Source organism: Natator depressus, chromosome 3 (assembly GCF_965152275.1).
Source record: "Natator depressus isolate rNatDep1 chromosome 3, rNatDep2.hap1, whole genome shotgun sequence".
Classification (NCBI taxonomy): domain Eukaryota; kingdom Metazoa; phylum Chordata; order Testudines; family Cheloniidae; genus Natator; species Natator depressus.
The window spans coordinates 207176252-207204251 of NC_134236.1; the positions used below are offsets into that span (position 1 = coordinate 207176252).

The 28000-nt window shown below is 52.7% G+C and overlaps 1 protein-coding gene across 1 annotated transcript; it reads left to right on the top strand.

The window, feature by feature from the left end:
• The first annotated feature begins 2 nt into the window (after window positions 1-2).
• PEX6 (peroxisomal biogenesis factor 6) lies at window positions 3-28000 on the top strand. Its single transcript, XM_074949803.1, has 17 exons — window positions 3-872; window positions 1450-1613; window positions 4117-4200; window positions 5634-5736; window positions 6425-6561; window positions 6880-6991; window positions 10640-10848; window positions 11576-11771; window positions 12568-12644; window positions 13120-13252; window positions 14604-14809; window positions 14919-14980; window positions 19122-19230; window positions 22408-22524; window positions 23402-23479; window positions 24829-24968; window positions 27015-28000. The coding sequence occupies exons 1-17, from the start codon at window positions 3-5 to the stop codon at window positions 27149-27151; spliced, it is 2934 nt and encodes a 977-aa protein (XP_074805904.1). The 3' UTR covers window positions 27152-28000.

Sequence of the window (28000 nt, forward strand, 5' to 3'; positions counted from 1 at the left end):
CTATGGCGCTGGCGGTGGTGCGGCCGCTGGAGGCCCTGCCCGCGGAGCTGCCCCCGGGTGTGGCGGTGCTGCTGGCCCCGGCCCCGCTGGCGGCGCGGCTGCGCGGGGCGGGCGGGCCGGCGCTGGTGCTGGCGGTGCGGCCCGCGGGCCGGCCCGGGGCCCAGCCGGCGCTGCTGAGCGCGGCGGTGGCGGCGGCGGGCGGGCCGGGCCGCGGGGCCGAGCTGTGGCTGCGCGGCGGCTGGCGGCGGCGGCTGGGGCTGGCGGCCGGGCGGCGGGTGGCGCTGTGGCCCGTGCGGCGGCCGCCGGCGCTGGGCTGGGCGCTGCTGGGCGCTGCGGGGCCGGGGGGCCCGGGGCCGGGGCTGGCGCGGCGGGGCGAGGCGCTGCCGGGCGCGGGGCCGCTGGTGCTGGAGGCGCGGCCGGCGCTGCAGGGGCTGCTGGGCGCGGGGACGCGGCTGGCGCTGACCGAGCTGCGGCCGGAGCGCGGGGCCCCCGGGCCCGGGCCGGGGCCGCCGCCGCTGGTGTCCCGGTTCGCGCGGGGGGCGGGGGCCCCGGCCCGGCTGCGGGCGCTGCGCGGGGACCCGGCGCCCTGGGGGCTGGCGGCCGGGGACGGGGACGGGGCGGGCGCGGCGCTGTGGGTGACCCGGCGCTGCCTGCGCGGCCTCGGCCTCTTCCAGGGCGAGTGGGTGCGGCTGCGGCGGGAGGGCGAGGCCGGGCCCGGCGGGGCGCACCTGGCGGCCGTGCTGGCCCTGCATCCCCGCTGGGACTTCCCGCAGGAGCCCCGGCAGCCCCCGGAGGGCACGGCCGTCCTCCCGGCCGCGCTGGCCTTCAACCTGGCCTGCGACCCGCTGGGCGGGAGCCACCTGCTCATCCAGGTACCGCGCTGGGCCTCGCCCTCCGGGGCTTGGCGGAGATGGGGGGCCGGGGGATCCCCCGGCGGCCAGCGGGGTGGGGGAGAGGCCTCCGCCCGCGTGTTGGGTGGGGGCGGCGGGGTGGAGGCGGCTGGCCAGCGGTGGCCCGAGGGGGGCGGGTTGGTGGCCAGAGATCTCCCAGGGATGCTGTTGATGGAGAAGCGTTTGGGAGGGTGGAGGAAGATGAGATACCTCTGTGGGAAAGAAATGAGCTGGCGGCTGGCTCGCTGGGGAAGCCGTGGGCAAGGCGGGTGTGGGAGTGACAGTGGAGAGTGGCTAAAGTCCCAGGTATAGTTGATGCTTCAGCCAGAGCTGGCGGGAGCTCTGCAGTGGCACCAGCCGAGCTGCCTTGGGGAAGAGCTGCTGTTGTCTTCCTCCCCCTCAATGGAGAAGGTAGAGCAGGTTTTCAGCAGTGTGTTGGGGGGAAGAGGGCTTGCTCTGTAGGTTGTTGCCATCTGGAAGTTGAGGACAAGTGGGTCATAACTTCTTAGTGGTGATACAGCTCCATTAAGGCTCTATAGGGCCATTATTTCCTTTGTAGAGGTACGGGGAAGCTTCTGGTATGGAAGAGAGACAAGGAAGTCGTTCCTTGCTATTCACACCACCCTTTGCGAAGGAACTGCACATCGAGATTGTCTCCTCACCAGCCTACAGTACCAGAGGAGTCTATGACAGTATTCTCCACCAACACTTCCAAACTCCCAGGTTAGCCTTTTGATAAGGATGACATGTTATTTTTGTCCCTTTCATAGCCCTAGGAAGAAGGGAGCATCTCAATGCCATGCTTCATCGCTGCTTGTTAAGTACACAATGAGCAATGCACCTCCAAAGTATCCATAGCACAGTTGACTAAACCCATTAATGCTCACTGAGAATGATCACAATCTAACTTCGGGATATTTGGGACATCCCACTGTGGTGCCTGCTTAACTCAGCAAAATAGCTTAGGCCACGTACTGAGAACTGTTTTGCACTATGGATCCACCCTACCTCCTCCCCCTGGGATATCCCCTGACCTTGTGCTAAGCTTCCTCAATCTCCTCCTCCAGATCATTCCTCAGTACTCCCTTCGGCTGGAGTGTTGTCTGTAATACATGGGAGGTCATTGTCCTGCTCTGCTGGGCACTGGTGAGGCCGTAGCTGGAGTCCTGTGTCCAGTTCTGGGCGCCACCCTTTAGGAAAGATGTGAACGTACTGGAGAGAGTCCAGAGAAGAGCAACAAAAATGATAGGAGGAAAGGTCAAAAAAAAAATTGGGCACGTCTGGTCTTGAGAAAAGAAGACTGAATGGGAACCTGATAACAGTCTTCAAATATGCTAAGGGCTGTTATCGATTGTTCTCCATGTCCACTGAAGGTAGAAACTTCCATTGCTGGCCGTTTCCAAACATCTTCATTCTGGGCACTGTTTGTAAAACCAGTATTAAACTTAATTTAAAAAAAATCTGATGAGTAACAGTGTTTGTTATCAGAACGGCCCAGTATCCTGTCTTCTGGATGTGGCCAGTGCGAGGTGCTTTGGATGCAATGAGTAGAACAGGGCAATTATAGAGTGATTCATCCCTTCTTGTCCAGTCCGAGCTTCTGGCAGTCAGAGATTTAGGGATACCCAGACCATGGGGTTATGTCCCTGACCATTTTAACTAATAGCCGTTGATGGACATATCCTCCATGAATTCTTTTTTGAACCTTGTTATACTGTTGACCTTCACAGCATCCTATGGCAATAAGTTCCACAAGCTGACTGTGCATTGTATGAACAAGTACTTCCTTATGTTTATTTTAAACGTGCTGCCTGTTAATTTCATCACATGATCTCTGGTTCTTGTGTTATGCAAAAGGGTAAATAATGCTTCTCTTTTCACGTTCTCTTCCCCATTCATGATTTTATAGACCTCTAACATATCCCCCCTTAGCTGTCCCTTTTCTAAGACTGAACAGTCCCAGCCTCTGTAATCTCTCCTCATGTGGACGCTGTTCTATACCCTGGATCAGTTTTGTGGCCCTTCTCTGAATCTTTTCCAATTCTAATATATCTTTTATGAGATGCGGCAACCAGCACTGCATGCAGTATTCAAGATATGGATGTACCATGGGTTTGTATAGTGGCATTATGATATTTTCTGTTTTATTAGTTATCTATTATTGGTGTCTAACGTTGTTAGTGTTTTTGATGGCTGCTGCACATTGAGTGGATGTTTTCAGAGAGCTATCCACAATGATGCCAAGATCTCTTTCTTGAGTGGGAACAGCTAATTTAGACCCATCATTTTGTATGTATAGTTGGGATTGTGATTTCGGATGTGCATTACTTTGCACTTATCAGCATTGAATTTCATCTGCTATTTTGTTGCCCAGTCACCCAGTTTAGTGAGACCCCTTTGTAACTCTTCACAGCCAGCTTTGGACTTAACTATCTTTAGTAATTTGTATCATCTGCAGATTTTCCCACCTCACTATTCACTCCCTTTTCCAGATCATTTATGAATACGTTGAACAGCACAGGTCCCAGTAGTCTCTCTCTGTATCTGGAGAACTCCCTCATAACACTTCCCTGTTTGCTGCTCTGTTCACTAGCTCTCATGATCTCTCATGCTCTTTCTCTTACGTAACACTTCCCTCCCCCCGATCCCTAACTTTGTCATCATGCCCTGTTATAGGATGTCTATGTTAGACTGTAAGTTCATGAGGGCAGGAGCTCTCACTTTATCTGTAAGGTGCTATGCACCCCTATGATGCTGAATTAAAAAAAAAATAGATCATAGAAATGTCAGGCTGAAAGAGACTTCAGGAGGTCATCTCGTCCAGCCCTCTGCTCTGAGGCAGGATTAAGTTTATGTAGATCATCCTGGACGTATGTTTGTCTAACCTGTTCTTAAAATACCAACAATATCTCTATTTCCACACCAAATTCTTCAAACATGGTAAAGCTGCATTCCCCGTACAGGAGTCCAGATGTGTCTGGCCATTTGCTGTCCACTCAGGAACCTGGGAGTGCGAAATCTGGCATTTTAAACCAGTTGTCTGAGCTTTTAGAGCACAGAGACGCACTTGAGGGGTTTGAATGGCTTTCCCCCCTCTTGCTGAGGTAAAGGTAGCACTGCTGATGGATTGATTTACTGTTTCTCACTGGTTTAACATTCTGAGGATGTGGATGACTGTACAACTTAAGAGAGTGGATCATTCACCATGACTATTGCTTTGTTGCAGGTTGGTCCAGGAGGGTGATATCCTGTGTATTCCAACAGCTGGACATCCTGAGTTCTTGGAAGGAAATTCAGAGAAATTTCTTAGGTATGCAGTGATCATCCTATGCTTTTTCAGGCAGCTGTTAAAAGAGCTACTTTTCCCTTCTGGCCCAGTTGAAGCCAGGTTATAGTCTTTTCTGATCCGTCCCTGGAGCTCAGAGTTGGTCTATTGTGGGGCTTGGGGTTTTTTTGGATTAAATGTTTGTATTGGATTTTAGGTGGGTATGCAGTTACACATCAATTCAGCAAAGCAGCCCTCAGAGAGAAACTGGTGGGGAAAAGAGAAGGCAAGAGGGAGAGAAGTAAAGGAGAGGGAGGAGTGTGTGCTGCAGCTGTTCAATGACAGAAAAGCAGATTAAAGTAGATATTTGGCCTTGTCTAAGTGGGAATGTTAGAATGGTATAAACTAAGGTGTGAATTTAAACCTCTGGAGTTATACTGGTATATTTCCCCATGTGAACATTCTTATTCTGGTGTAAGAGGGCCTTTTAGGGGGTTTAATTTATATAGCTGAGTGGCAGATACCAATTTGTTTGACTAAATGTATCCTCTCTATGCATATGCACATTATACCACATTTGAAAGCATTATTGTGTCTACTTTAAGATGAAGTCTGATGTGAAGCGCTCAAATGGTTCTGTTAGCATAGAAACAGGGATAAACAATGCCATCATCAAAACATTACAATGATCACTTGGAAATATTTGCATTAGTTTGTGTTAGTTTAGTGACTCTGTATATTATTTCAAGACATAAAAGTGGATTTCTTTTTGACTTCAAAGCATCACAACTATCTAACAGGTAAAACAAAATCTGGAAATAAATGTGTACAGATATCATTGAAATGTCATAGTGTTGGTGACAGCATCGTTATCATCTTGTTTATCACACTCTCTGTCGAGAGTGCATGGGTTACCACAGTCTTCATTGCCTTAGCACGTACAGAGTTCTGTGCAGAGAAGGTGGTTCTGACTACACTTACAGTTGATTGTTTGTGTGTGTGCGCTAAATGCTTTTCAGGCCAGCCGAAAGACATTTTTTTTAAAATGTGGACAAAACAAAACAAGTCTTTGGTGGGGTTTTTTATGCAAAAGATACATATTCTCGGAGCAGAGTTGTTTCTCAGGTCTGGTCTACACTGCACACCTATATCAGTATAACTGCGTCATTCAGGGGTGTGAAATAGCCACACCCCGGAGAAATGTAGTTATACCAACCTAACCCCCATGTTGACAGCGGGATTATTAAGCAACAGAATGTTGAAAAGGCTCAAAATAATACAAAACACGGACAGATACTTTCCCACTGTCTGCCAGCCGGGAGGGGAGGGGACACAGTCTCATCGTGCCCCCTCCTGTTCTGGTTTATTATGTGTGTAACCAGGGGGCCTCGAGGCCCCAATTGCCTCCTGGTGAGGAAAAGCTCAACTTGCTTCTGAGGCCTCGGCTGCTGGGATTCAGGCTGCTTCTCTTCCTGTAGCTGGCCGGAGCTGTACTTCAAGGTGAAGACGATTGTAGGAGTGGTGGAAGGAGAGCAGTCTGTGGGGTACCTGGCTGACATCCAGAACACGTCTCTGTATCTGGTAAGGTGTCAGCGGGAGACCGAAGAGGGTGTATAGGAGACGTGTGAGGCTAAGATCGTGTGGCCAGGATGGAGGGGGAGGGATAGCTCAGTGGTTTGAGCATTGTCCTGGTAAACCCAGGGTTGTGAGTTCAATCCTTGAGAGAGCCATTTAGGGATCTGGGGCAAAAATTGGGGATTGATCCTGCTTTGAGCAGGGGGTTCGACTAGATGACCTCCTGAGGTCCCTTCCAACTCTGATATTCTATGATTCTATGACATAGGAACACTGAATTGGTATGGAAGAGGTTCATGGCTCTACACCCAAGATAGGTGCTTTAGGGAAGCTTTTCTCAAACTTTGGGTTGGGACCCTGTTTTAATGGGGTCGCCAGGGCTGGCGTTAGACTTGCTGGGGCCCAGGGCCGAAGCCCGAGCCCCTCTGTCCAGGGCGGCGGGGCTCAGGGTACAGGCCCCCTAGCTGGGACTGAAGCCCATGGGGTTCGGCTTTGGCCCCCCCATCCGGGGCGGTGGGGCTTTGGCAGGCTAAGGCTTCAGTCCCCGCTCCTGGGTTCGGGTAGTAATTTTTGTTGTCAGAAGAGGGTCACGGTGCAATGAAGTGTGAGAACCGCTGCTTTAGGGGATGCAGGGTGACTTGAGAAGACGTCCCTTCTGAGGTATGGTTGGAAAGAGTTATTTCCTGCCTTGCAGATGGGTTCAACAAACAGCGCTGTGCCATCTTCCCCAAGCTGTGGTGGCCATGGGTTTTGGAGCAGTCTGTCTCCCGCCGGGCTCTCTGATGTGGTGAAGCAGCTCTGTGATGCTCTCCGGCCTCATCTGAACAGTAGGTAAGATCACACTGATACAGCCCCCTTGTACTGGGGGGTTCCATCTGCTATGAGGAAGGGCTGCTTAGCATGGGGCTGTTTTGTGTTGTGGGTTGGTTTTTGCTCTGCGGTGTTACCCAGGACACTGGTTGTCTTTGGCAAGAGCTGCAGGTGTTTGGATCCCATGATTTCTGAGGGGTCTTTGCTTGCAGAGGTGCTGGGGCTTGGCACAGAATGTCTCTGGTGCTGGAGTCTCACTGCAGTGGTAGTAAGATGCCAGTGAGTGAGTGGGGGCCCACGCGCTCCATGGTGACGAGGATAGCTACCTTTGTGTTCCAGGGGGACCGCGCTACGTGGAACAGGCAGCATTCTACTGGCGGGACCCAGTGGTGGGGGGAAACTGACGGCAGTCAGAGCTGTATGTAGCTGCCTCAATCTCCACTTGTTCAAGGTAATTCCTTTAGTTGAGTTGCATGTTGGGGATCACTTGGTTGGGGGACTTACCATGTGTAGAGAATTCCAGGAGTTTTCTCCAACACAGGTGTTGAACTACAAATAAGCAAGTGAAATAACAACACCAAAGAGCTACTTCCTCTCCCCCAAAGGCTGTCTCCTCTGCCCTTGGTTCTAGCAACTCCACCCCACTTTATCTCCCTTCTCTCTATTTCCTGCGCAGCTGGTTTCCTTCGTGCCCTACCCCCCACTCCATGGATGTGTGCCCATCACCCTCGCCCCACTTCATCTCCGGAACTGAGATTGCAACAAAGTTTCCATTATAATTTGGCTGAGTTTGTTATGTCACCAAAATTTGTGTTTTATTTTGTGTTGGTAAAAGCTCCTGTTCCAAACTCTAGGTGCCTGAACATTTTATTAATCTCGCTCTCTCTTGTCTCTCTGCCTCGAGACCATCCACTACTTCTGGATAAACTTAAGTTCAAACGCCTTCCATTTTAAATGGAGTTACAATTTTTTTTTCAGTCACTGTAGATAGTCAAAGCAGGGAAAACTCTCTCCTTCCTTAGTTTTCGAAGACTGGGGTTTTTCTTTTCAGTTTCAAGTTGTTCCCATCGTTTTGATGGTTCCTCATTTTTTCCTGGCATGCACAATGGCTGCTTGCTCATAGCCAGTCTCCCCTGGTTGGGGTGGTAGCCCGCCCTTCTGTCTGCTTCACCACCCTGTTGTGAGGTGATGCTAAAGTCGTTCTGCAATTTGATTACAGTTTTCTATATACACAAACACATTCATAACCACAGTCCGTATATGTATCTTGTAATGACCATCAAGTTCAAAACATTGCAAGCTTTCATGGAAGACCTTACTCGGTATATTTTCATAGAACAGTAGAACCTCAGAGTTAGGAATGCCTCGGGAATGAAGGTTGTGTGTGACTCTGAAATGTTTGTAACTGAACAAAACGTTCTGGTTCTTTTAAGAGTTTACAACTGAACATTGACTTCATACAGCTTTGAAACTTTACTATGCATAAGAAAATGCTGCTTTTCACAGTGAAGGGCCCAAGGCACAGCCCGCCCTGTAACCATGGTGAAACGGGTTGGTGTAGTCTGGTGATCCAATCTAAAGCAGGGTGACTTGTGCAGTTCTCTGGGAGAAGTGCAGGCAGAGGCCTGTCCTTGGAAGCAGTGCCGGTGGAGAGGCTGGGAGGGAGATAACAGGACACACACCCCGCGTGCACAGACGAAGCAACCTGGGCTAGGGTTCTGCAGTTTCTCTGGCAAAGCAGATTGAAATGTTCTAGACCCAGAGTCTGGTGCACAGTGCTTCAGAGCTCTCGGTCCAGAAACTGTAGAATGTAGTGGTGGGACTCAGGTGCCTCCTGGCACTACCCAGGCAATGTGATTAGGCCTAGATTTGTGCTCTCCCTGTCCCACGAGTCAGGTTGTGGGAGTACTCCACGTTCAAAGACAGCTGGTGCAGGGAGGGTTTGATCTCTCTCCTTGTCACCCAGGGTTTCACCAGCACCTCCTTCACTGCCCCATTGTACAAAGCCGGCTTAGTTACCCCCCGCTTCCTCCCTTCTCTCTCCTAGAGAGAATGCACCCCTTTACACTGACAGTCCAGTTCTGAGTCATCCCAGTGGGATTCAGTTACGCCCACTTGGCCATAATCACCGTAATTTAGCAATAATAATTTCTCCTCCACGGTCTGTAGTGCATTTCTGTGTCGTACCCCCCCACACACACCCCTAGTCCGCCTCTTCTCTTGCAGAACGGCTCCATTTTCTCTTTAAATGGGAAGTACGTCCCAGGTAACTTGCGTTAAATGGAGGCTCCCCCGTCCCTACCCGGAGCCTGCCCATCACTCAGAACTGCAGCCTGTTAGCGCTGAACCCAGACTTGCATAACCCAATCTCTGTAAGTGGAGACTGCCTGATCTGTTGAGTTTCTTCTATGCTGCATGAATTGGACCCCCTGCTCCCAACACGAGCAGCTGGGCTCCACTCACAAATGGAGAACAAGGTCTGAGAGGATCGCCTGAATCAGCCTCCATCTTCAGCTTTTTCCCAGGTCCCAGGAGATCTGTTGAATATCCTTCACTTACACTGTTTTTTCCGATGTGAATAGAGTTGGTGGAAATTTCCAGTATTCTTCAGGGCATGCTGGGTCCTTCTTGCGCACCCTTTCTCTTGGCACCTTCAAGCTGCATTTCCCACTGTGGAGCTGTTACCCGCACACGGTAGGGCACTCCACCTTTACCCTTCCGTGGGCTCAAGGCATAACCCGGTTAATTTAGGCACCCCTACCCTTTCCTAGTTCCTAAGGCTCAGGGCCACTCTCACCCAGTTCTTAGGGCTCAGGGCGTAATCTTCTGCGAGTTTGCAGGGCCTTTTACCAGTGAACGAGCCTTACACAGTAATATCCTTAACCTCTATTAACAGTTACCAGACAGAATACACATGCTAAGCGTACAATATGCACCACTCCCAATAAGGCAGATGAACCTTTCCTGGTGGGCAGTCAGGATCAGGTCGTCCTGGGCTCCAGTTTCTGCACTGTGTGATTGGCAGGGTGTTGAGGTCTGGCAGCTCTGATCTTGGGCTGTGTCCTGGAGTTGGTTCCAAAGAACTTCCCTTTGGACCCCAGTTCATATCGTTAAATTTGGGTCCCGCTTAACTCTACTGTCACCAGCCATTGTAAACTAAAGTACAGTATTTTTCACCAGTCCTAGCCCATTATGAAACAATTCTTCAACCAATCACATCCCATCATCTTAGTTGATTTAAATTTTGTAGAATTAGTTACACAACAGACAGAAACAATTAAAGAACTGCACAGACCCTACAGCTAAACCATAGAGACATGGGGACCGTAAAGGCCAAACAAGAGAAGTAGAGATTTCACAATCACAGGGGTTGATAAGTGGTTCCTTGCCAGGCAGAATGCTGTCAAACGAAGTTTTCTTTAACCATCTTAAGCCCCGGTTCCTTTATCTGGTGGTGGTGAGTGCAGTTAGTACAGGACCCTTTGTAGCCGCCCGATATGACACTGTTTTGATGCAATTTAGAGGGAACGTGAGGATGTGACTCTGTTTCTTAGCTCATGACTGCTGCTGCCCTAATCTGGCTGCTACTGCTTACTGCGGAAAAAGGTCTCAGACCTTAGAGTCCCGCACCGAGGTCACTGGTTTCCTCTCCCTCCCTGGCGGCTCCTTTCAGGGTTTGCCGCTGGGTCAGTGGCTGGGCCTCTGTACACCTCTTGTCTTTTCTGCCTGCTCCTTCTCCTTTCCCCAGACCGGTTGTGGGCGTGTTGGCCAAATGGCTCCGGGTGCCTTTCCCTTTGCTCTTCTTACTGCCTCTCCCAGCTGCCATGTTTCTCCACCCTCCTGGGCCTCCCCCACAGCTCTCCCATCCGCACACCTTCTGCCTTGGCCTCAGTGGCCGCTCTGTGTCCCAGCTGCTGCCCCTTCTCTCTGGTGCTGGCCCTGGGCTTACCCTGCGAGCATCCAGCTCTGTCAGTGCCTCACTGTGAATTTCGTATGGAGAACTCGTGTTTGCCCCTTTGTTCCTCTCCGCAGGGTCTGCCCCCCTTGCCTCAGCAGAGCAACCCCTAAAGTCTCTGTGTTCTTGGTTGGTTTCCTGCAGGTGGATTGCGTTAGTTTGTGTGGAGACACGAGTGGAGCTACAGAGATGAAGCTGCAATCTGCCTTTGCGCGGGCTGAGCTCTTCCGGCCATGTGTGCTCCTGCTGAAGGACATCGAGCTGTTGGGACGAGACCGGGACGGGATGGGAGAGGACTCCAGAGTCACTGCTACACTAAGGCAACTCCTCCTGGACCGAGATGCTGGATCTAGGTATGGACCCTCCCTGGGCACTGCCAGCTTGCACCTGAGGCCCTTCCCCTCTCTGTCTCGGGAATCCCTAGGGCAACAATCACTGTAGTGTCTAGGCATTAGCTTCCAGAGCATCCCATTGGGCTTCGGAGTAATTTTCCAGGCTTGCTCAGTTTATTTCAAAAAGCCTCCGGCGTTTGCCAGCAGAGCAGCCCTGATGTGTGGGGAATTAGAAGATTTGGCCTCTGGGGCCGAGAGGATTCTTGTTTTAGTTCCCTGGGTTGGCTCCGATGAGACATTAAAGCAGATGTAGCATATCTGGGGTGAGGCAGAGCTGCAGGATATCATGGAAAGCAGGAGCAATGGAATACTTGTGAGACTGACAGCAGATAACAGGAGCTGTGGGGATGACACAAGAACAGAGGGCTGGGAGACATGGGGAGGGAAGATGTGATGTCACTGGTGGGGGTCCCTGTGGCTTGTGGGGCGAGCTTGCAGGCGCCTGGGGGCAGAGTGGTGTAGGGTTGAACAGGGCAGGTGGAGTAGGGATAGTCTCCCAAGCTGCTCTCAGAACTGCAGCTCTACGCAGCACCTCTTGCAGCCGATTGTGCTGACATGCAAACATGCCAGTGCGTGGCAGAGGAGTTTTGTGTGGGGATGGTGGCCGTGTGGCCGCCATGGATGTTGTTTGCAGGTTCTCTGCTGTGTGCCTGACAGCTCTTGTTTCTCTGGTGTGTTTGTGTCTCAGCGGTTACCCAGTCCTGGTGGTTGCCACCACGTGCAGGCCTCGGGACGTCCTGGCTGACGTGCAGACAGCTTTCCTCCACGAGGTGACAGTCCAAGCCCCGTCGGAAGAGCAGCGGAAGGCCATTCTGAGCACGCTCACTGCCAGCCTTCCATTGGGCAAGGAAGTGAGCTTGGCCAAACTAGCGCGGAGAAGTGCGGTGAGTGCAGCCTGCCTGTGGCCCGGGGAGGGGGTGGCCCTGTCGTGTGACTAGGCAAAGGAGGCTGTTCTGAGCCCCTCTGACTAGTCCTTCAGTCACTACGCTGCAGAAATGACGGCAGCTTGAGCCTTGAAAATGGACATAGGTGATGGTCCTCAGGAAGCCTTAATAGAGTAGCCTTTGCGTGGGAGGTCTCCCCACATGTCATGGGGCCTGGGCAGGAGCTGCCCTTCTCCCCCCGGCAGGCAGGCAGATCGCCCACACAGGGGTGAGGACAGCTGGGGAGGAGGCAGGCCCCACCCCGTGCACTGGCTTGTGGGTCGGGGTGCTGCATCGTGGGAGCAGTCTGTCCGTGTAGCATGCAGGCTGTGCAGCATGGCTGGGTCTGTGTTGCTCCTGGAGCCTGAATGTCCTTGGCATGTCATTCATGTTAGCGGTTTTTAACCATGCAGCTTCAGTGTTGCAGTCGTTCGGGTTTTTTATATTAAATCTCTCTGGGGCAAACTTTCACGGCGGATGTTTGTAGACCGCCGTGCAGAGGTGCTTGCAGAATTGTGCACCCACACTTGCCTTTGCGGGCACTAAAGATGTGTGCTCACCTGGCTTGTTAGGTGTGATTGGTGTGAGGAAATGGGGTGATTACCTAGGTCAGGCTAAGCACCCAGTTGCACACAACACATCTGTGCAGGTACCTCTACCCTCCTTGTCTGAGAAGGAGGCTGCGCTTGGTCCCGGTGTGCCCAGTGGCACGGATGCTCCTCACCATTGGACACGGGTTTTGTTTCTATGTTCACAGGGGTTTGTGCTGGGAGATTTCTGTGCTTTGCTGGCCCAAGGCGGCCAGGCAGCTTGCACCAGGATCTTAACCTCAAGGTAAGTAGATGGGCCTGTGAGTGATCATCCGTGGACTTGCAGAGTGCCTGCTTGTATCCAGAACATTAATTACTGGGAATGAAAAGCTCCATTTCCAGTGGTGGAAAGATACAATATTTCATCCTCTTTTCTGTGGGAGGTGGGAGCACGTGCAGTGAATGTGGCTGTGATCAAGACAAACCCATGGTGGAGACATGGCAAAGACTACATGGCGGTGGGGACAAAGTGCAGCGAGGGAGATGCAGTGACTATGTGCAGTGATTGTGGCCATGGTTGAGACAGCACAGTGAGGGAGATGCAGTGACTAGCAGGAGTGAGGCTGGGACAGTGCCAGGTCTGGGGCAGTGGGGACCGTGCAGGGGCTAGCAGAAAGGGGCAGGCGTGGTGGGGACTGCTCAGGGAGAGATGTGCTGTTGGTGGTGAATTGAGCGTGTGAAGAGAACAGACTTAGACTTTTCTCCTTCACTGTGGCCAGTTTCCCAGGGGGGCTGAGTGAGGACGAGGAAAGAGATTTTTGTGCTGCTGGGTTCCCTGTTCTCGCGGAGGATTTTAACGTTGCCTTGGATCAGCTGCATGAGGCTCATTCGCAGGCAGTTGGAGCCCCAAAGGTATGAACCACTGAGCGGGGAGGAAGGATACAAGGCTCTGGTATATGTGCCACTTGCCAGGTCCGTTTGAATGGCCCTCACCCCATCCCTCAGGACATGAAGCCACACTACAGTAGATAGGTACCTGATGGTCACTCGCAGAGCCGGACGTCTGAAAAACATTTGATTAGCAACAGCCACGCGGGGGTCTGTCCCTCACTGCACTCCCCACTCAGAGACCAGCAGGCTGGGTGCCATGCTGGGATTTCCACTCCATGACTGCCTGGAGTGTACGCTCTCGAATGAACTCACGCAGGAAAGTGACAAAAACTCCCTCTCACCGGTGGATGAACACTTTTCACAGAGGGATCGCTCTATACCCGACCTCCCAGTCCTCATCCTCAAAGGAAATCTGCACAACACCTTCCAAAGAGGGGTTTGGGAGCTTAAATATGTAACTTTGCTAGACACTAAAAACCATGGACTGAGCAGAGACACTGGGCTTATGGCCTATTACAACAATCTATAACCCACTACTTCTCCCCTGTGACTGGAGAAGTGTTAATGGGCCACTTCACCTTGAATGGTCTCTTGAAATTTGTGTTAACTACTTATACTAAACAATCTGTTCCACCTTGAGTTTAGCAGTGACACTTTGAGTTAGTTTCCCAGACCAGAACAAGAGCTCAGTGTAAGCTCGAAAGCTTGTCTCTCTCACCGACAGAAGTTGGTCCAGTAGAAGATATTACCTCCCCCACCTTGTCTCTCTAATCTCCTGGGACCAACACAGCTACAAGGACACTGCAGACCCTGATGGGAATAGGCAGTCGTTCCTGCAGCCATGCCCATTATTGATGTGTTTGTCATGCAACATTTTGGTCCCATCACCAAAGTTCTCTCCCTCCAGTTACTGTTCCAGCTGTGTGTATGGAAAGCAGGCAGCGTGCTTGGCACTGCGCAGAACGGCCCCTGTCTCTGGGAGCTTGCCATTCAGACACCCCGTGCCCTGGGTTTGGCCATGAGACTGGTGGGGGAGGCTGGGTTTTCGAGGACAAGGTAGAGCAGCAGGGAAGGCACTCCGTGTGAAGGAGGGCGTGGAGTGGAGGGTGGTGTGACCTTTGAGGAGGGGGCTGAGAGCTGCAGAGGAGTCTGAGATGATGGGCTGGAGTTTGGGGGCAGGGAAGGTGTGAGAGAAGGGGGTGCAATCAGATCAGGGATGTACAACATGCACATTGGGCAGGGAGCACATGGAGCGGGGGTGTCAGAGTGCCCTATTCGCACAGCTGCCAGTCAGTCCTGGAGCCGGGGACTGGAGCAAACCTGCTCTGGGCTGGGGACGAAGTGGGTGACTGGGCTGTTGGTCTCGCTGCAGATCCCCACGGTCACCTGGCAGGACATCGGCGGGCTCCAGGAGGTGAAGAAGGAGATCCTGGACACCATCCAGCTGCCTCTGGAGCACCCGGAGCTGCTGTCTGTGGGGCTGCGCCGCTCTGGCCTTCTGCTCTACGGGCCTCCTGGGACAGGAAAGACCTTGCTTGCCAAAGCTGTGGCCACTGAGTGCACCATGACTTTCCTCAGGTGAGGAGGGGTTGGCCTTTCCCGGGGTGGGGTGCTGGTCCTGTGCTGCGTGTGCAGGGCTCCTTTGCGCAGGGTTGGTATAACTGGGTCCCTGCTCTCTCCATTGCAGTGTGAAAGGGCCGGAGCTCATTAACATGTACGTGGGGCAGAGTGAAGGGAATGTGCGTGAAGGTGAGTAGCAGCCCCGGCTCCTGGGGCTCTGTGCGCCCTTGGCTCATGGTTGTGAGCGTGGCTGGCAGGATGGCTGTGCGCTCCGGGAGCCTGCTTCTCCTCCTTGGCATAGGAGGAAGGGGATAGAATTTGGTCCTATTGCTCGTCCAACAAACTTCTGCTCACAGCGAGGCTGCTGGGGACAGCGGACCAATCTGGCCTGTGTCCTGGGCCAACTGGCTCAGCCTCCCTCGTCCCCCCTATATCAGGTTTACTAAATCCTCTGTGCAACACCCCACTTCTCCCTCTCTTCCCATCTGCTCTCTCTTCATTGTCCCAGCTCCATACTGTGGCCATCTCTAGCCTTGAGGCCCATAATGGCTCTTGTCTGGGCCTCCCTGCTCCTTGCCTCTCCTCTAATCTGCCACTGCAGTCATCACATCTCTTCCTTGAATCCCTCCATTGGCTCCGTGCCTGCTCCTGCTCCCAGCTGCCTGACGTCCCTGCTGTGTTAATTCATGTGGACTAAATGGACCCAGAGAGTCAAAGGTGCTAACGTGACCCTGAAACTGACCAGTGTTAAACCGCACTAAACAAGGTCAGGGCTTTGGCATACAGAGACCTCTGCTTGCTTAGTGCCATGGCAAACACACCATCAAACAGCCTTATGACCATCTATTAAAGAGACAGAAAAGATGGAAAAACGTTCAAGCATTTGAAATGTCAAGTATTAAGTCAGGCTCTCATTTTAACGACGTACCTTGTTCCCTTTCCCTTTGGCTGGAGAGAGAGTGTCTCCCTTGTTTGGCTGTCTCACTGTCCTTCTTGGGGAAAACAGAACCAGTTTGTTGAGATGCACTGGTGCTGTAATGGTTAAAGTCTGATCCCGTTTCCTAGAAGACAAAACAAGACACGCACCCAAGAGGGGAGGGAAAAGAGCAGCAAATATAGAAAATGCAGCTTCTGTCTCTGGTGCTGACTCTCACTTGCAGCCTTGCTGCTGGAAAAACTCAGGCCCAGCACCTGGTCTGATCAGCATTGAGCTGCTTAGGGCATTGCTTTTAGCTGCCTCTTTCTGGTCACGGGCTTGCTGAAGTGTTGCAAAATATGCAGTCTTGGCCAACTAAGCCAGATGCTCCTTAGGCAGATGGCAAAGGAGAGAGATAGGAAAGAGAAGAAATAAGGTGGGAAAGGAAAAGAACACACAAGGGGGGTGGGGGTGGGGGGGGGTGACAGTCTCACATCCCAGGTGGTGTTTGAGATCTAGTCAGAGCCAGTGGAGATGGTGATGTCATCTGGCTCCCTCTCTCTAGCCTGGTCTGATCAGGACATCTCAGGATTAGGACAAAGGAGGCACCACAGTGTCATGCTGGATTCTGGAGTCCCAGGAGACAGTCTGGGATGGCAATCATGATGGTACAAAAACAACACGGAGTCCGGTGGCACAAAAGTGGTTTTTTACCCACGAAAGCTTATGCCCAAATAAATCTGTTAGTCTTTAAGGTGCCACCAGACTCCTTGTTGTTTTTTGTGGATACAGACTAACACGGTTACCCCTCTGAATTATGATGGCGAAGCTCTCTGGAGCAGCTGTTGGCAGACAGCTGCTGCTTTTTTTCCCGTTAGCACTTGTTGAGTTTGCTTCGCCTCTGCTAATTTTCACCCCCAAGTCTCTTTTTAAGGCCCCCAAAAGGGAGTAGCCCTCCCACATTATTTTGTCCACCTATCGGGTCTCACTTCCAACACACCAATTTTGGGCCATTGATTGCTGGTCCCACACTTCTCTTGTTTACCTGGCATGATTTGAACTGGCATGATTTGAACACAGTCCTTGAATTATATCAGTAGGACTTTTTGTTCTTTCTGTCTTCCTTTGGCACCTTTTTCATGGACTATTACAGGTTATTATCATGCTCTGTGAATTTTCACTCACTTCAAGTTGAGCTCACACTAGGGTAAATTTGTTGGCCCAATTATCACAACATCCCTTGCAGAGCCCTCCTATGCTGTTTGGGGATCACCCAGACCAGTGAGGGGTTCCGTTGCCGCCTGCCTTGTAACTTTGGGGGCCTTAATACTGTGTTGCTCTGGGTCAGAGCCTGGACACCAAGAGCCAGACCACAAGAACAAAGGTCTCACCCGAGATTCCACCAGCCTCGTTACTCGTGGCAGGGTGACCCCAACAACCCTTCTGGTCCCCAGTCTCCCGAAGTCCCTCTCCCCCATGTTCTTAACTACCAGACACTTGGACTTTTCACCTCTGGTTTGTCACCCCTGAAGGAGTGGAACCTGCCCCCAGTTATCAGCTCACTTTGGCACGCATATTCCATGCAGTTTGCACGCCAGAGACCTGCATGGGCTAAAAATAAACAAGGTTGAATTAATGGGAAAGCCACCGACTGGAAGGTGAAATAGGGAAGTAAACACACACACAAGACACACAGAAAATAAACATAAAGACGCCACTGCAGGTTTCACACTTCTCTATTAGCTCAGTTCCCTTTTCTAGGATAAGGTATTTCCTGAACAGTTCCCTTGTGTACGCCCATCATAGAGGGGATCCAGCATTTCATGGCCAGCACCCCTCCTTGCTGTGAGGTGTATCTGAATTGTAGTACAGGTTATGAGCACGGTTTTTATATACTTAAAGACATAGATTCATAACCACCATCTGCCGACATATCTCATAATGACCATCACGTTATGAACATCACAAGGTTTCAAAAAAGACCTGACTTGCCATATCTGTCACGTTGTTTACGACCAGTTGCTTCAATTGCTCATTCTGCTGTTCTCCCTTTGGGTGGTCTGGACTCTGATTGTCACACCTCTGTAATCACACCCAGCTGCATCTCTCCCCTGCTGTGCTCCATGCTCTTTCCAGGCCCTTCACCGTTATTGCTGCTGTTTGTGTTACGTCAGTCCCTTCGGGCCACAGACCAGGCTCAGGGCCCCAGTGTCTGGGTGTGTCCAGACATGTCATGGGAAGCCAGTCGCTGCTGCAGAGCTCGCAGACTGGCTCTATGATAAGACCCAACAGGTGGACGAAACGGACAAACGGGGGTGGCTGAGGGAGTGGTGAAAGGAGCCTTTTTGCTGTAGCAGACAGATGGTGCCTCCTTTCCCCCCAGGAGCTAGCTAGTGACTCCAGCCGGTGGGGACGGGAGCTGGCAAAGCAGGGCCCTCTGGACAGTCCAGGCAAAAGGGCTCAGATTTCTCTGACTTTCTCCACCCTGTGTTCAATGGCTGTGTGAGGGAGGGCTGGGGCACGGCTTCACACCACACTGCTCCTCCTCCCCGGCCCTCTCCCGCTCCTGTTTAGCTGATCCCCTGCTAACTAAACCCACCAAAAAAAGAGAAAAGAACAAAAAATCATGGCGCTAACGTGCCATCTGCTGCCATCCCATTGGTCACTCTGCCTGTGGGTGCTACTGCATCCCCCCTTCCCCGTGTCTGTGTCGTCTATTTACACAATTGTGCCTCATTGTTTCCTTGCATGCCCCTGTCTGTCCCCATCTGTTGTCTCATGTCTTATACTTTGACTGTAAGCGCCTTGGGGCAGGGGCTGTCTCTCTGTCTTGTGTTTGTACAGCGCCTAGCGCAGTGGGGCTGCTCCACGATGGGCTGCTAGATGCTACCGTAATACACCCAATAAATAACAGTAATGGTGAGTAGCCGTCCCAGGGTGCCACCTGCATAGCCGCCCTCTTCTTTGTGCTTTCTGCCTTGCCTCGTGCACCCCTGTGCCTGGAGTACATGCCCTGTTCCTGTCTGCCATCAGCCTCCTCCCTGAACAGCTGTGGGCATGTTCTGTCACGTCCCAGGAGAGATGGCAGAGCTCTGGGCTGAGGAGTGTGTGTCTGCAAAGCAGGATCCAGTCATCTTCCGGTGATTGCTCATGTCCATTCAACTTACATGTGTGCTCGCCACATGCACCGGTGCCGGTAGTTTTCTCCCTCAGCAGTATCCGTAGGGGACTGGCTCCGGCGCCCCCTTGACTGGACTTGAGCAACACATCTCGAAGAACACCAGTTATGGAAGAGGTAACTCTCTTTTCCTCCCACTCTGGACTGCTTGCTCGATGGGGGCTCCCCACTGTGCCAGTTCTCTCTGTGCAGCCCTTTCTTGGGTGCCCATGCTCTGCGTGTGTCTTTCCCCCCAGTGTTTACCAGAGCCAGGGCAGCTGCCCCCTGCATTATCTTCTTTGATGAACTGGATTCCTTGGCACCCAACCGTGGACGGAGCGGAGACTCTGGTGGAGTTATGGACAGGTGAGTGCTTGCTGCACCCTTCTGTTTTGGCAGCTACATTAGGATTCTGGGTGATTCGATACACGCCAGGCATGTGTGAGATTGCATGGCAGGGCCAGACACACACAGCTTGGTGGCAGAATCTCACCCTAGTTCTTCCCTCATTGCCTCCCTGCTCCTCCCAGTCCTCTCCTTCGCTGCAGTGGGCTTGACACCTGCTTTCGCACTGCCTCACACGTGGGGCGTTGTCATTATCTGTTGCTGATTGTAGTAAGTCCTAAGGGCCTCTGGCTGAGATCAGGCCCTCCTGGTGCTGGGCGTGGGGCAAACACTTATTAAAATGACAGAGGCTGCTCCAAGACCTTACAGCCCGGAATAGCTTCCTGCCTGCCATGGGCTTCTCTGTCCCCTTCCAAACTGTTCTGCCATTTCCTCCTCACCTCTAGGTGTTGTTTACTTGCCCCGGGCTAGGACCGGAGAGGCCTCAGTCAGGATCAGCATTCAGGCTGCTGTGCAAACATATACGAAGACACAGTCCTTGCCCACGAAGAGCCATCACTGCTGAAATCATAACCCATGTCTTGTTTCTTTCCCTCTGTCGGCTGGGAAGCGCTTCAGGGCAGGGAATGCTGTGTGAAGCACCGCCCACCTTTCACGTGTCAGCAGAATCTCAGTCATGTTCCTGCAGCCCAGCGCGGCAGGAGGCTTGTAGGTGGGATTTTTGGGAGCACGTGCCTCTGATGGTGACTATGTGCAAGGCTCAGCTGAGCACAGTGAGTTGTAACCTGAAGCATTATGAAGGTGGTGTGGCTGTGCTCGGCTGAGCCTGACAAGGCATCCACAGGCTTGAGGGTAGCTTCTCGTGTTTGTGGGCCTAGGAATAGAGTCTGTTGGCTAGACTAGACACAGCAGGGTATCCAGAGGCCTGACGCTGCAGTGTCTGCCACTCACAGTTCACCTGACTCCCTGTGGGGTGGCTGTTGGGTGCAGAGGGTGCACACCGGTCTGACTGCCAGCAGTGGCTTGTAGGTGAGCTTGTTACGCAAGAGTACACTACGGGGCAGGTTCCTAGATTCCAAGGCCAGAAGGGTGCATTGTGGTCCTCTAGTCTGACCTTCTGTATAGCCCAGGCCAGAAACTGCCCCAAAGTAATTCCTGGAGCAGAGCTTTTAGAAACACATCCAGTCTTGGTTTAAAAATTGTCAGTGATGGAGAATCCACCATGGCCCTGGGTAAATTGTTCCAATGGTTAATTACTCTCATTGTTAAATTTATGCCTTATTTCCCATCTGGATTTGTCCAGCTTCAACTTCCAGCCACTGGATCATGTTCCACCTTTGTCTCCTAGGTTGAAGAGCCCATTATTACATAATTGTTCCACAAGTAGATATTTATAAACTGCGATCAGTTCACCCTTTAACTTTCTCTTTGGAAAGCTAAACAGATTGAGCTCCTGGAGTCTACCACTCTAAGGGAGGTTTTCTAATCCTTTAATCATTCTTGTGTCTCTTCTCTGACCTCTCTCCGATTTATCAACATCCTTCTTGAATTTTGGACCCCACACCTGGCTGCAGGATTCCAGAAGCAGTCGGACCAGTGCCCCATGCAGAGGTAAAACAACCTCTCTGCTCCTACTGGAGCTTCCCCTGTTCACACATCCCAGGGTCACATCCGCTCTTCTGGTCACGGTGTCGCACAGCGTTCAGCTGATTATCCACTACAACCCCCAAATCTTTTTCAGAGTCACTGCTTCCCAGCATAGAGTCCCTCATCCTGTAAGTTTGGCTGCCGCCTTTGTTCCCAGATGTACACATTTACATTTAGCCAATGTAAACTGTATACTGTTTGCTTGCTCCCAGTTCACCAAGTGATCCAGATTGCTCTGTATCAGTGATCTGTCCTCTTCGTTATTTAGCACTCCCCCAATTTTTATGTCTGCACACTTTATCAGGGATGATTTTATGTTTTCTTCCAGGTCATTGATAAAAATTTGAAATAGCCTAGGGCCAAAAACCAATCCCTGCGGGACCCCACTGGAAACACACCCACTCGATGATGATTCCCCATTTACAATTACATTGTGAGACCTATCAGTTAGCCAGCTTTTAATCCATTTAATGGGTGCCATGGTAATGTTATATCATTCTAGCTTGTTAATCAAAATGTCCTGTGGTACCAAGTGAAATCCCTTACAGAAGTCTAAGTATATTACATCAACGTTATTATTTTTATCAAATTTATAATCTCATCAGAACCAAGTTAGTTTGACAGGATCTATTTTCCATAAAGCCATGTTGATTGGTGTGAATTATCTTACCCTGCTTTAATTCTTTATTAATTGAATCCCGTATCAGCCACTCCACTGTCTTGGCCAGGATCGATGTCAGACTGACAGGCCTATAATTACCCAGGTCATCGTGTTTACCCTTTTTAAATGTTGGCATGACATTACCTTTTTCCAGGTCTGAGCTGTGGTTAGCAAATGTCTCTGTAGGGAACATGATCCACAGAGATGTGTGTCTGTCTATATATGGTCCCTGTCACCAGAGCATCGGAGTGCTTCTCAGACATTAGTGCGTGTATCCTCACCAGGTGCCGGGGGGCAGGGCAGCGTTGGGAACAGAGCCTCAGAGAGATGAACGGGCTTGCCTGAGATCACACAGAGAGTCTGGCAGAGCTGGGAACTTGCCTTAACCACAAGGCCATTTGTGTTCTTGCCCCAAGGCAGAGGTCTTGGGCTGTGCCCATGTGGTTCCCTGTTAGAGAGGCCTATGGGTCTCAAGGGCTGTGTGTGTGTGAGGTGCTTTTCGGGGTGTGTGTGCAGGCGTGCTGTGGGTGGCATGGTCTCGGGGACTGGACAGGAAGTCAAAAGACTTGGGTCTTGTGACCAGCTCTGCTAGTGACCTGCTGAGTGAGCCAAGATGCTCCACACACACACACTGTCTCCCTCTCTATTTATTGGTCTTGTCTGTTGAGCTTATAAGCTGCTTGGGGCAGTGACTGTCTCTTATGGTGTGTCTCCACAATGCCCGGTACAATGGGGCCCTGGTCTGACCTGGGGCTTGTGGGTGATCTGGTGATGATAATACTGCTAAGTGTCTATGGATCTGGGGAGTGGGTTTGTTCACAGCTTGAGGTGGGATTAGCAGTAACTCCAGAGGGTCCGTACCTTTGTCGTTCCTCCCTTGCCCTTGGTAGAGTTGTCTCCCAGCTGCTAGCAGAGCTTGATGGACTTCATTCCACCAGAGACGTGTTTGTGATCGGTGCCACCAACAGACCTGACCTCCTGGACCCAGCACTGCTCCGGCCTGGCAGGTACATTGCTCGCTGCTCTGGGCTTGCTTGGGCACATGGGTACTGTTCTTGTCCATGTGTGGGGAGAGGCTCCTTGGGCAGTGCCTCGGCCTCTGGGCCCATTGGGCAAGTGGCTGTCGGGCTTCAAAGGGATCACGTTGTGCCCAGTGCAGCCTGCATCACTATGTTACCTTATCACTTTGCCCACCCCAGCCCCCTTTCCCTCCTGTGGTGTGGTATGTTCGCTCGTCTCTTTTACACTGCAAGCTTTTCTGGGCTGGGCCTGTCTCTGCCTATGTTTGTGTGCAGGACAGAGCGTGACACAGCCCTGGTGCTGATTGCGGCCTTTGAAAGCTACCACGGTGGAGACAATGGGGGCAATGGATTTCCTGTTGCCCTCCAGCCTCTTTATTCCAGTCTGGCGGCGTACTGGGAACGGAAACAGTCCTGGGCATTAGCCCTGGTGTACGGGGCTCCCCAGCCTCTGCAGAGCTCCTGCAAAGGGTCTGTGCTGGCTTCCCACTCAGCGCTTCTCATCGGGCATGAGCTGGAGGAGGGCTGAGGCAGGGCTGAAACATGTTGATTCTGGCTACCCGGGCTGGCCCTCAGCCTGTGGGGACCATTGCAACCCGAACATAAGCTAGAGTAGCCCTCATGCTCCTCTGATTTACCCTGGGGTGGGACAGGCTGAGAATCGAGTGACGTGAGGCCACCTCTGTCTCCCCAGTCCCTGGGCTCAGTGTGAGAGTGTAGCCTGGTAACGCTGGTGCCAGGGAGCCACCGACTGCCCTGGTGCTGGGGGCGGGGCTGTTTTGCTGACGCTGGGAGCATGTGGCTTGTCTGTTGAAGCAGGTTTTTCTTGATCTGTCCTTGACTGGCTCTTTCCCTCCACTGCCAGGTTTGACAAGCTGGTCTACGTCGGCATGAATGAGGACCGTGAGTCTCAGCTGCGGGTGCTGAGCGCCATCACCAGGAAGTGAGTGTTTGCCCAGATGCCTAGCTCCGAACAAGCCGCTTCCTTACTTAGCTGTGCATGCGCAGTGTGGCTGGGGGGCTGGGCTAAGCATGGTTGGGGGATGGCTGGCAGAGTTGAAGGCAGTTCAGAGGTGCCAGTCATGGTGCCCAGAGCTCTGTGGGCTGCCCCTAGCTTGGAGCTGGAGCACACAGGTGCCCGGGCAGTGGTGGAATTGGTGCACAGGCCTCGCTGCCGCAGCACTGCTCCCTAGACTCTGTGCTGGCCTGGGGATTTGTTTTGGCCATGCTGGCTGGCAGCAGGGTGTGTGAGGTGTCAGGCCTGGCAGACAGGCCTGCTGCCCAGGAGAGAAGGAAAGCCCTGCAGCTGTGGGCAGGAGCAGGGCTGTACCGGGCTCCATCCAGGCCTACATGAGCTCACACCACCTCTTCAGCTCCGGGCTCAACCTTCACACCCACAGCCCCTTCCTGGGCTGCAAGAGGCCTGGCCTCAGCCAAAGAGAGGTGGAGCGCTGTAACAGGGCTGTGTCTACACACAAGGAGACAGACCCTCAGCAGGGGAGTTATGTGCTGCTTTGTTGAAGTCAGTGTTGCTTGACATCAGCTGAGGAGCTGGCCCTGCACTATAGAGGTTGTGGTGCCAGGGGTCCCGTTGTGATCTGCCAGTGTTTTTACCCTGCCTGCACTGCAGGGCCCTAGGGAGTCTCCCATCCCTGTCCTAGGGATTATCCATGGTGTAGAGCTGTGCTTTAACCCGTTTGGAGGTGTTTTAGTTTCCCCATCTGGCTTGTGGACGATCACTGCTGTTTCTTCCAGCTCAGGCCAGGCATATCCTGGCTGGAGAAACGAACATGTGCGTTGCTGAAATCTGTGTCGTATGCTCTCCGGTCTGGCCGTGTGGCTGGCCCGTCTGCCAGAGCCCTTCCTGTTAGGGGAGACCGAACCTCTGGGGTGTGGGGTTTGCACAGGAATTTTTGATATTGAGACCACTTTGATATAGGTAGGTACGGAAGCTCTCTTCTGGGAGGAGTCTGCAGCCAGGAGCCAGACCTGCAGATGCCTGGTCTTCCCTGATTGACAGATCTGAATTGCCTTTGAATCTACCCTGCGGGAGTGAGACTCCACTTGTGACGCGGGCCAGCAGTGTTCTTGGAGGAGGGAAATGAACGAGTAGGTTAATCAAGTGGTGGAGCCTGTGATTATGGAGAACCTAGTGCAGAGCCCAGGGGGGTTGCACAGGGAGGAGCTGACCTGGGGATCCGAGTCCTCCTGCCCACAGCCTTCTGGCTGGATTCTGTGTGGCTGGATTCAGTCTCCAGCTGTCTGTGGATCTAGCGTTTCCCTTCCTGGCAGGTTCAAACTGGACCCTTCAGTGAGCCTCAACAGTGTCCTGGATCAGTGCCCTGCACAGCTGACGGGAGCAGATCTGTATGCACTCTGTGCAGACGCCATGATGTGTGCCGTCAAACGGAAGGTGGATTGGATTGAGGAAGGTAGGAGCCCAGCCCCTTCCCCTTGTGCACTGTGCAGAGGTTAAAATCTCTAGAGACAAGCTGGACCCCCAGCCACTGGGAGGGGAGTGATGCAGAACAAATTATGCCAGGCAGACATGGGGATTTCCCCTGATAGGGTTTAAGGGCAGTGAATTGGGTTTTAGTGAAGCATTTTATACAGTGTCTTGTGAAATCTTCCCTCATCAATTCACACTGGCTTGGACTAGACTCGGTTGGGGGTTGGGACAAAGGGGAACGCCAAGTGGCCAAGCCAAGTCGGGAGGAGGCTCCTCCGGGGATTACCATGGGGATTCAGGCTAGGTCAGGTCTTGTTCACCAATGATCTGGGCATTTTGGGAACATTCACAAGGGATTGTAACTAAACTGGGAGACATGCACACACCAGGGCAGATGAAAGCAATGGAGAGGCAGCATTGTCCGTTAGAGCAGTGGACTGGAGCTAAGAACCCCACTGTCCAAAGCTCTGTCACGGGGCTCTTCGAAGCTCCGCACAGTGGGGACCGTCTGCAGGGATCAGCCTGTGTGATGGGCATTGGTATGTCTCTGTACAGAGCTCCCCATCTGTAGAATAGGGTCATGATCCTGGCTTCCCTCTCCGGGTTTGGCTCCTCAGCATGCTGTCTAATTTTGTAGTATTAAGAAGGGTCCGAGCGAGGCAAAATAAATGGAGAGTCAGACTTAAAAAATGCTCTGTCCAGGGACGAGTGAACCATGTGTCAGGCAGCAGGGAGAGCCCTGGGACCCAGCCTTCCGGCCTGGCCAAAGCCGGGGTAGTGAACAGCGACTGAAAGGGGACTTGTCATTGGCTGTGTTTGGTCACCAAGTGGTGTGGCAACCTTTTCTCACTCCAGCCACTCTCTCTTGTACGTGTGCCTTAAGCTAGGTAAACAAACATTATATAAATGGGCTTGAAGTGGACTCTGCTCTGCCATCCTGGCGGTCAGCCACTTCCACCTGGGTTGTTTGTCCCCCTGCTCTCGGCACAAGGCAGCTGCATAGTGATGGGTCTGGCACCAGGCTCTGAGAACAGTCCCACCAGGGCTTGTTCAATCTGATCTGAGCAGGGAGCCTCACGGCCCAAAAGTGACCAAGGGATGGTGAGGTTGACACAGGAGGGGAGAGTCTGAGTGCCGAGTACGTGCAGCTTGGCTCAGGGACTACGATCCCCCCCACCCCCTCCCCCGCCGTAACCCCAAAAAGTCTAGAGGCACGCTCGCTGCTGGAGCGAGGAGGTCTCCTCTGCTCTCTGTTGTCGCCCCCCTTTCTTCTTCTCACCAGCTGCTCTGCAGCTTCTCTCTGTGGAAGGTTAAAGGGTAAGGGAGTGGCTGCGGAGAAAGGCATGAGCTGTCCCCTCTGGTCACTGACAGGCAGACAGCTCCCATGTGCACGAGGCAGAGCGGGATTTAGAGGTTTGCCAGCCCAGAACATTCCACAGTCACCAAGCAGGCCCCCTAAAGTCCTGGGATTTAAGAAGAGAATAGACTGTGGGTTCTCTTTCATTTCTGATTTTGGAGCTCTTAGGTGGCATCTGGACCACGGTTTCAAGCTTTTCTCTGCAACCATGATGGTTAGAAACTTCATTACAAAACCAAGAGCTGAGAGTCACCCGTAATCACATGATTCTAGAATATGGGGCTAAAGAACATTCTCCACTGCAAGATGCGGCAGGGTGCCCTTCGCCCTCTGGGGAGCTGGCGTGGAGGCGTTCTCCAAGCCCAGCCGTTCTGCCCAAATTGAGTTCACGCATCTGCCTTCCCCGAAGGCAGGTTCTTATTTGCCTAGGCTTGGGCAGCTTTTGTTAAGCCATGATTCTGAATGCGAGAGAATGTCAGAGGAGGGGCTGGAGGCAGGGGGTGGGGCAGGGTGAAATCAGAGCCTCATGTGGCTGTTCAAAAACTCATGCAGAGTCTAGAGTGGGGGCTGTCAAGTCTTGCCTAGCTGGGGGCAAATTCCTGGACTGGGGGTGGGGAAGACCAACTCCCTGTGTCATGTGCATTCAGGTGCCTGTGTAACTCTTTCCCCCAGGGCTGGACACGGAGAGTTCAGCTCTAGTTCTGACCATGGAGGATTTTGAACAAGCTGCTGCAAGGCTGCAGCCATCCGTTTCGGAGCAGGAGCTGCTCAAATACAGGGTGATCCAGCGGAAGTTTGCTGCCTGCTAGCCTGCAGTGGGAAGGGAAGGGAAGGCGCTCACGAAGCACTAATACGGAGAAGTCCAAGAGGATTCGGGACAGCCGTGCGGGCTGGTGACGTGGAGAGGCGGAGGTGTCATTACCTGCTGACTCCTGGCCAAGCCTGGCCCCCGTTCATGGACGTGGCGTGGATCTGAGGCTTTGGGCAGCACAGCTGGGGTTCATGTTCCTCTTCTGTCCCAGGCCCCCTCCTCCAACCTCACGTCTTGGGTGCACCACAGCCTGGCCCTCACTCCCACAGCCACCATCCCGCCCCCATGACCTGGTGTGTGAGGAAGGGGCTTTAAGCTGAGTTGTGGATCTCAAGGGAAAGGAGTGCAACCAAAGCCCCTGTGAGACCCTGCACTAGTCATGGATGTGCCATGACCCTGTGCCTTCCCCCTGGAGTAAGCAGAGATCCTGGCCTTGGGGGTGGATTGTCTCTTCCCCTCTCCCACAGCCTCCCTGGGATGTGAGTGAATTAGCAGACGCTGCCTTCTCAGGATCAGTGTTGTGGTCAGTGCAAGAAATGGCTTCCCTACTGCTGGGCTGGGGGCTGCGTTCCATGCTGTGGATAAGCTCCAACTCATGCCCTTCTAGGGCTCCTTCTCATCTCTCCGATGGGCTGCCAGGAAGCACAGCAGCTGTTTCTCCCGGGCTGTGTGCCATGGTGCAGCATGGCAGGGTCAGTCTCTGTGTGCTGGTGCTGACCTAAGATCTGAGTTGGAGAGAAACTGGGCTTGGTCTGTTTCACTAAATTAAAGGAGAGCTGCGGGAGCACCAAGGAAACGTGGAGCTGTATCTCTCGGCAGTTGCCATAGCTGGGGGGTGCAGCGGGGC

Bases quoted from the DNA above. Each gene is read 5' to 3' on its own strand.
- PEX6 (XM_074949803.1), top strand. From the start codon at position 3: ATGGCGCTGGCGGTGGTGCGGCCGCTGGAGGCCCTGCCCGCGGAGCTG. The intron at 12,645-13,119 runs GTAAGTAGATGG...CACTGTGGCCAG, and splicing joins ACCAGGATCTTAACCTCAAG to TTTCCCAGGGGGGCTGAGTG. The intron at 22,525-23,401 runs GTACATTGCTCG...CTCCACTGCCAG, and splicing joins GCACTGCTCCGGCCTGGCAG to GTTTGACAAGCTGGTCTACG.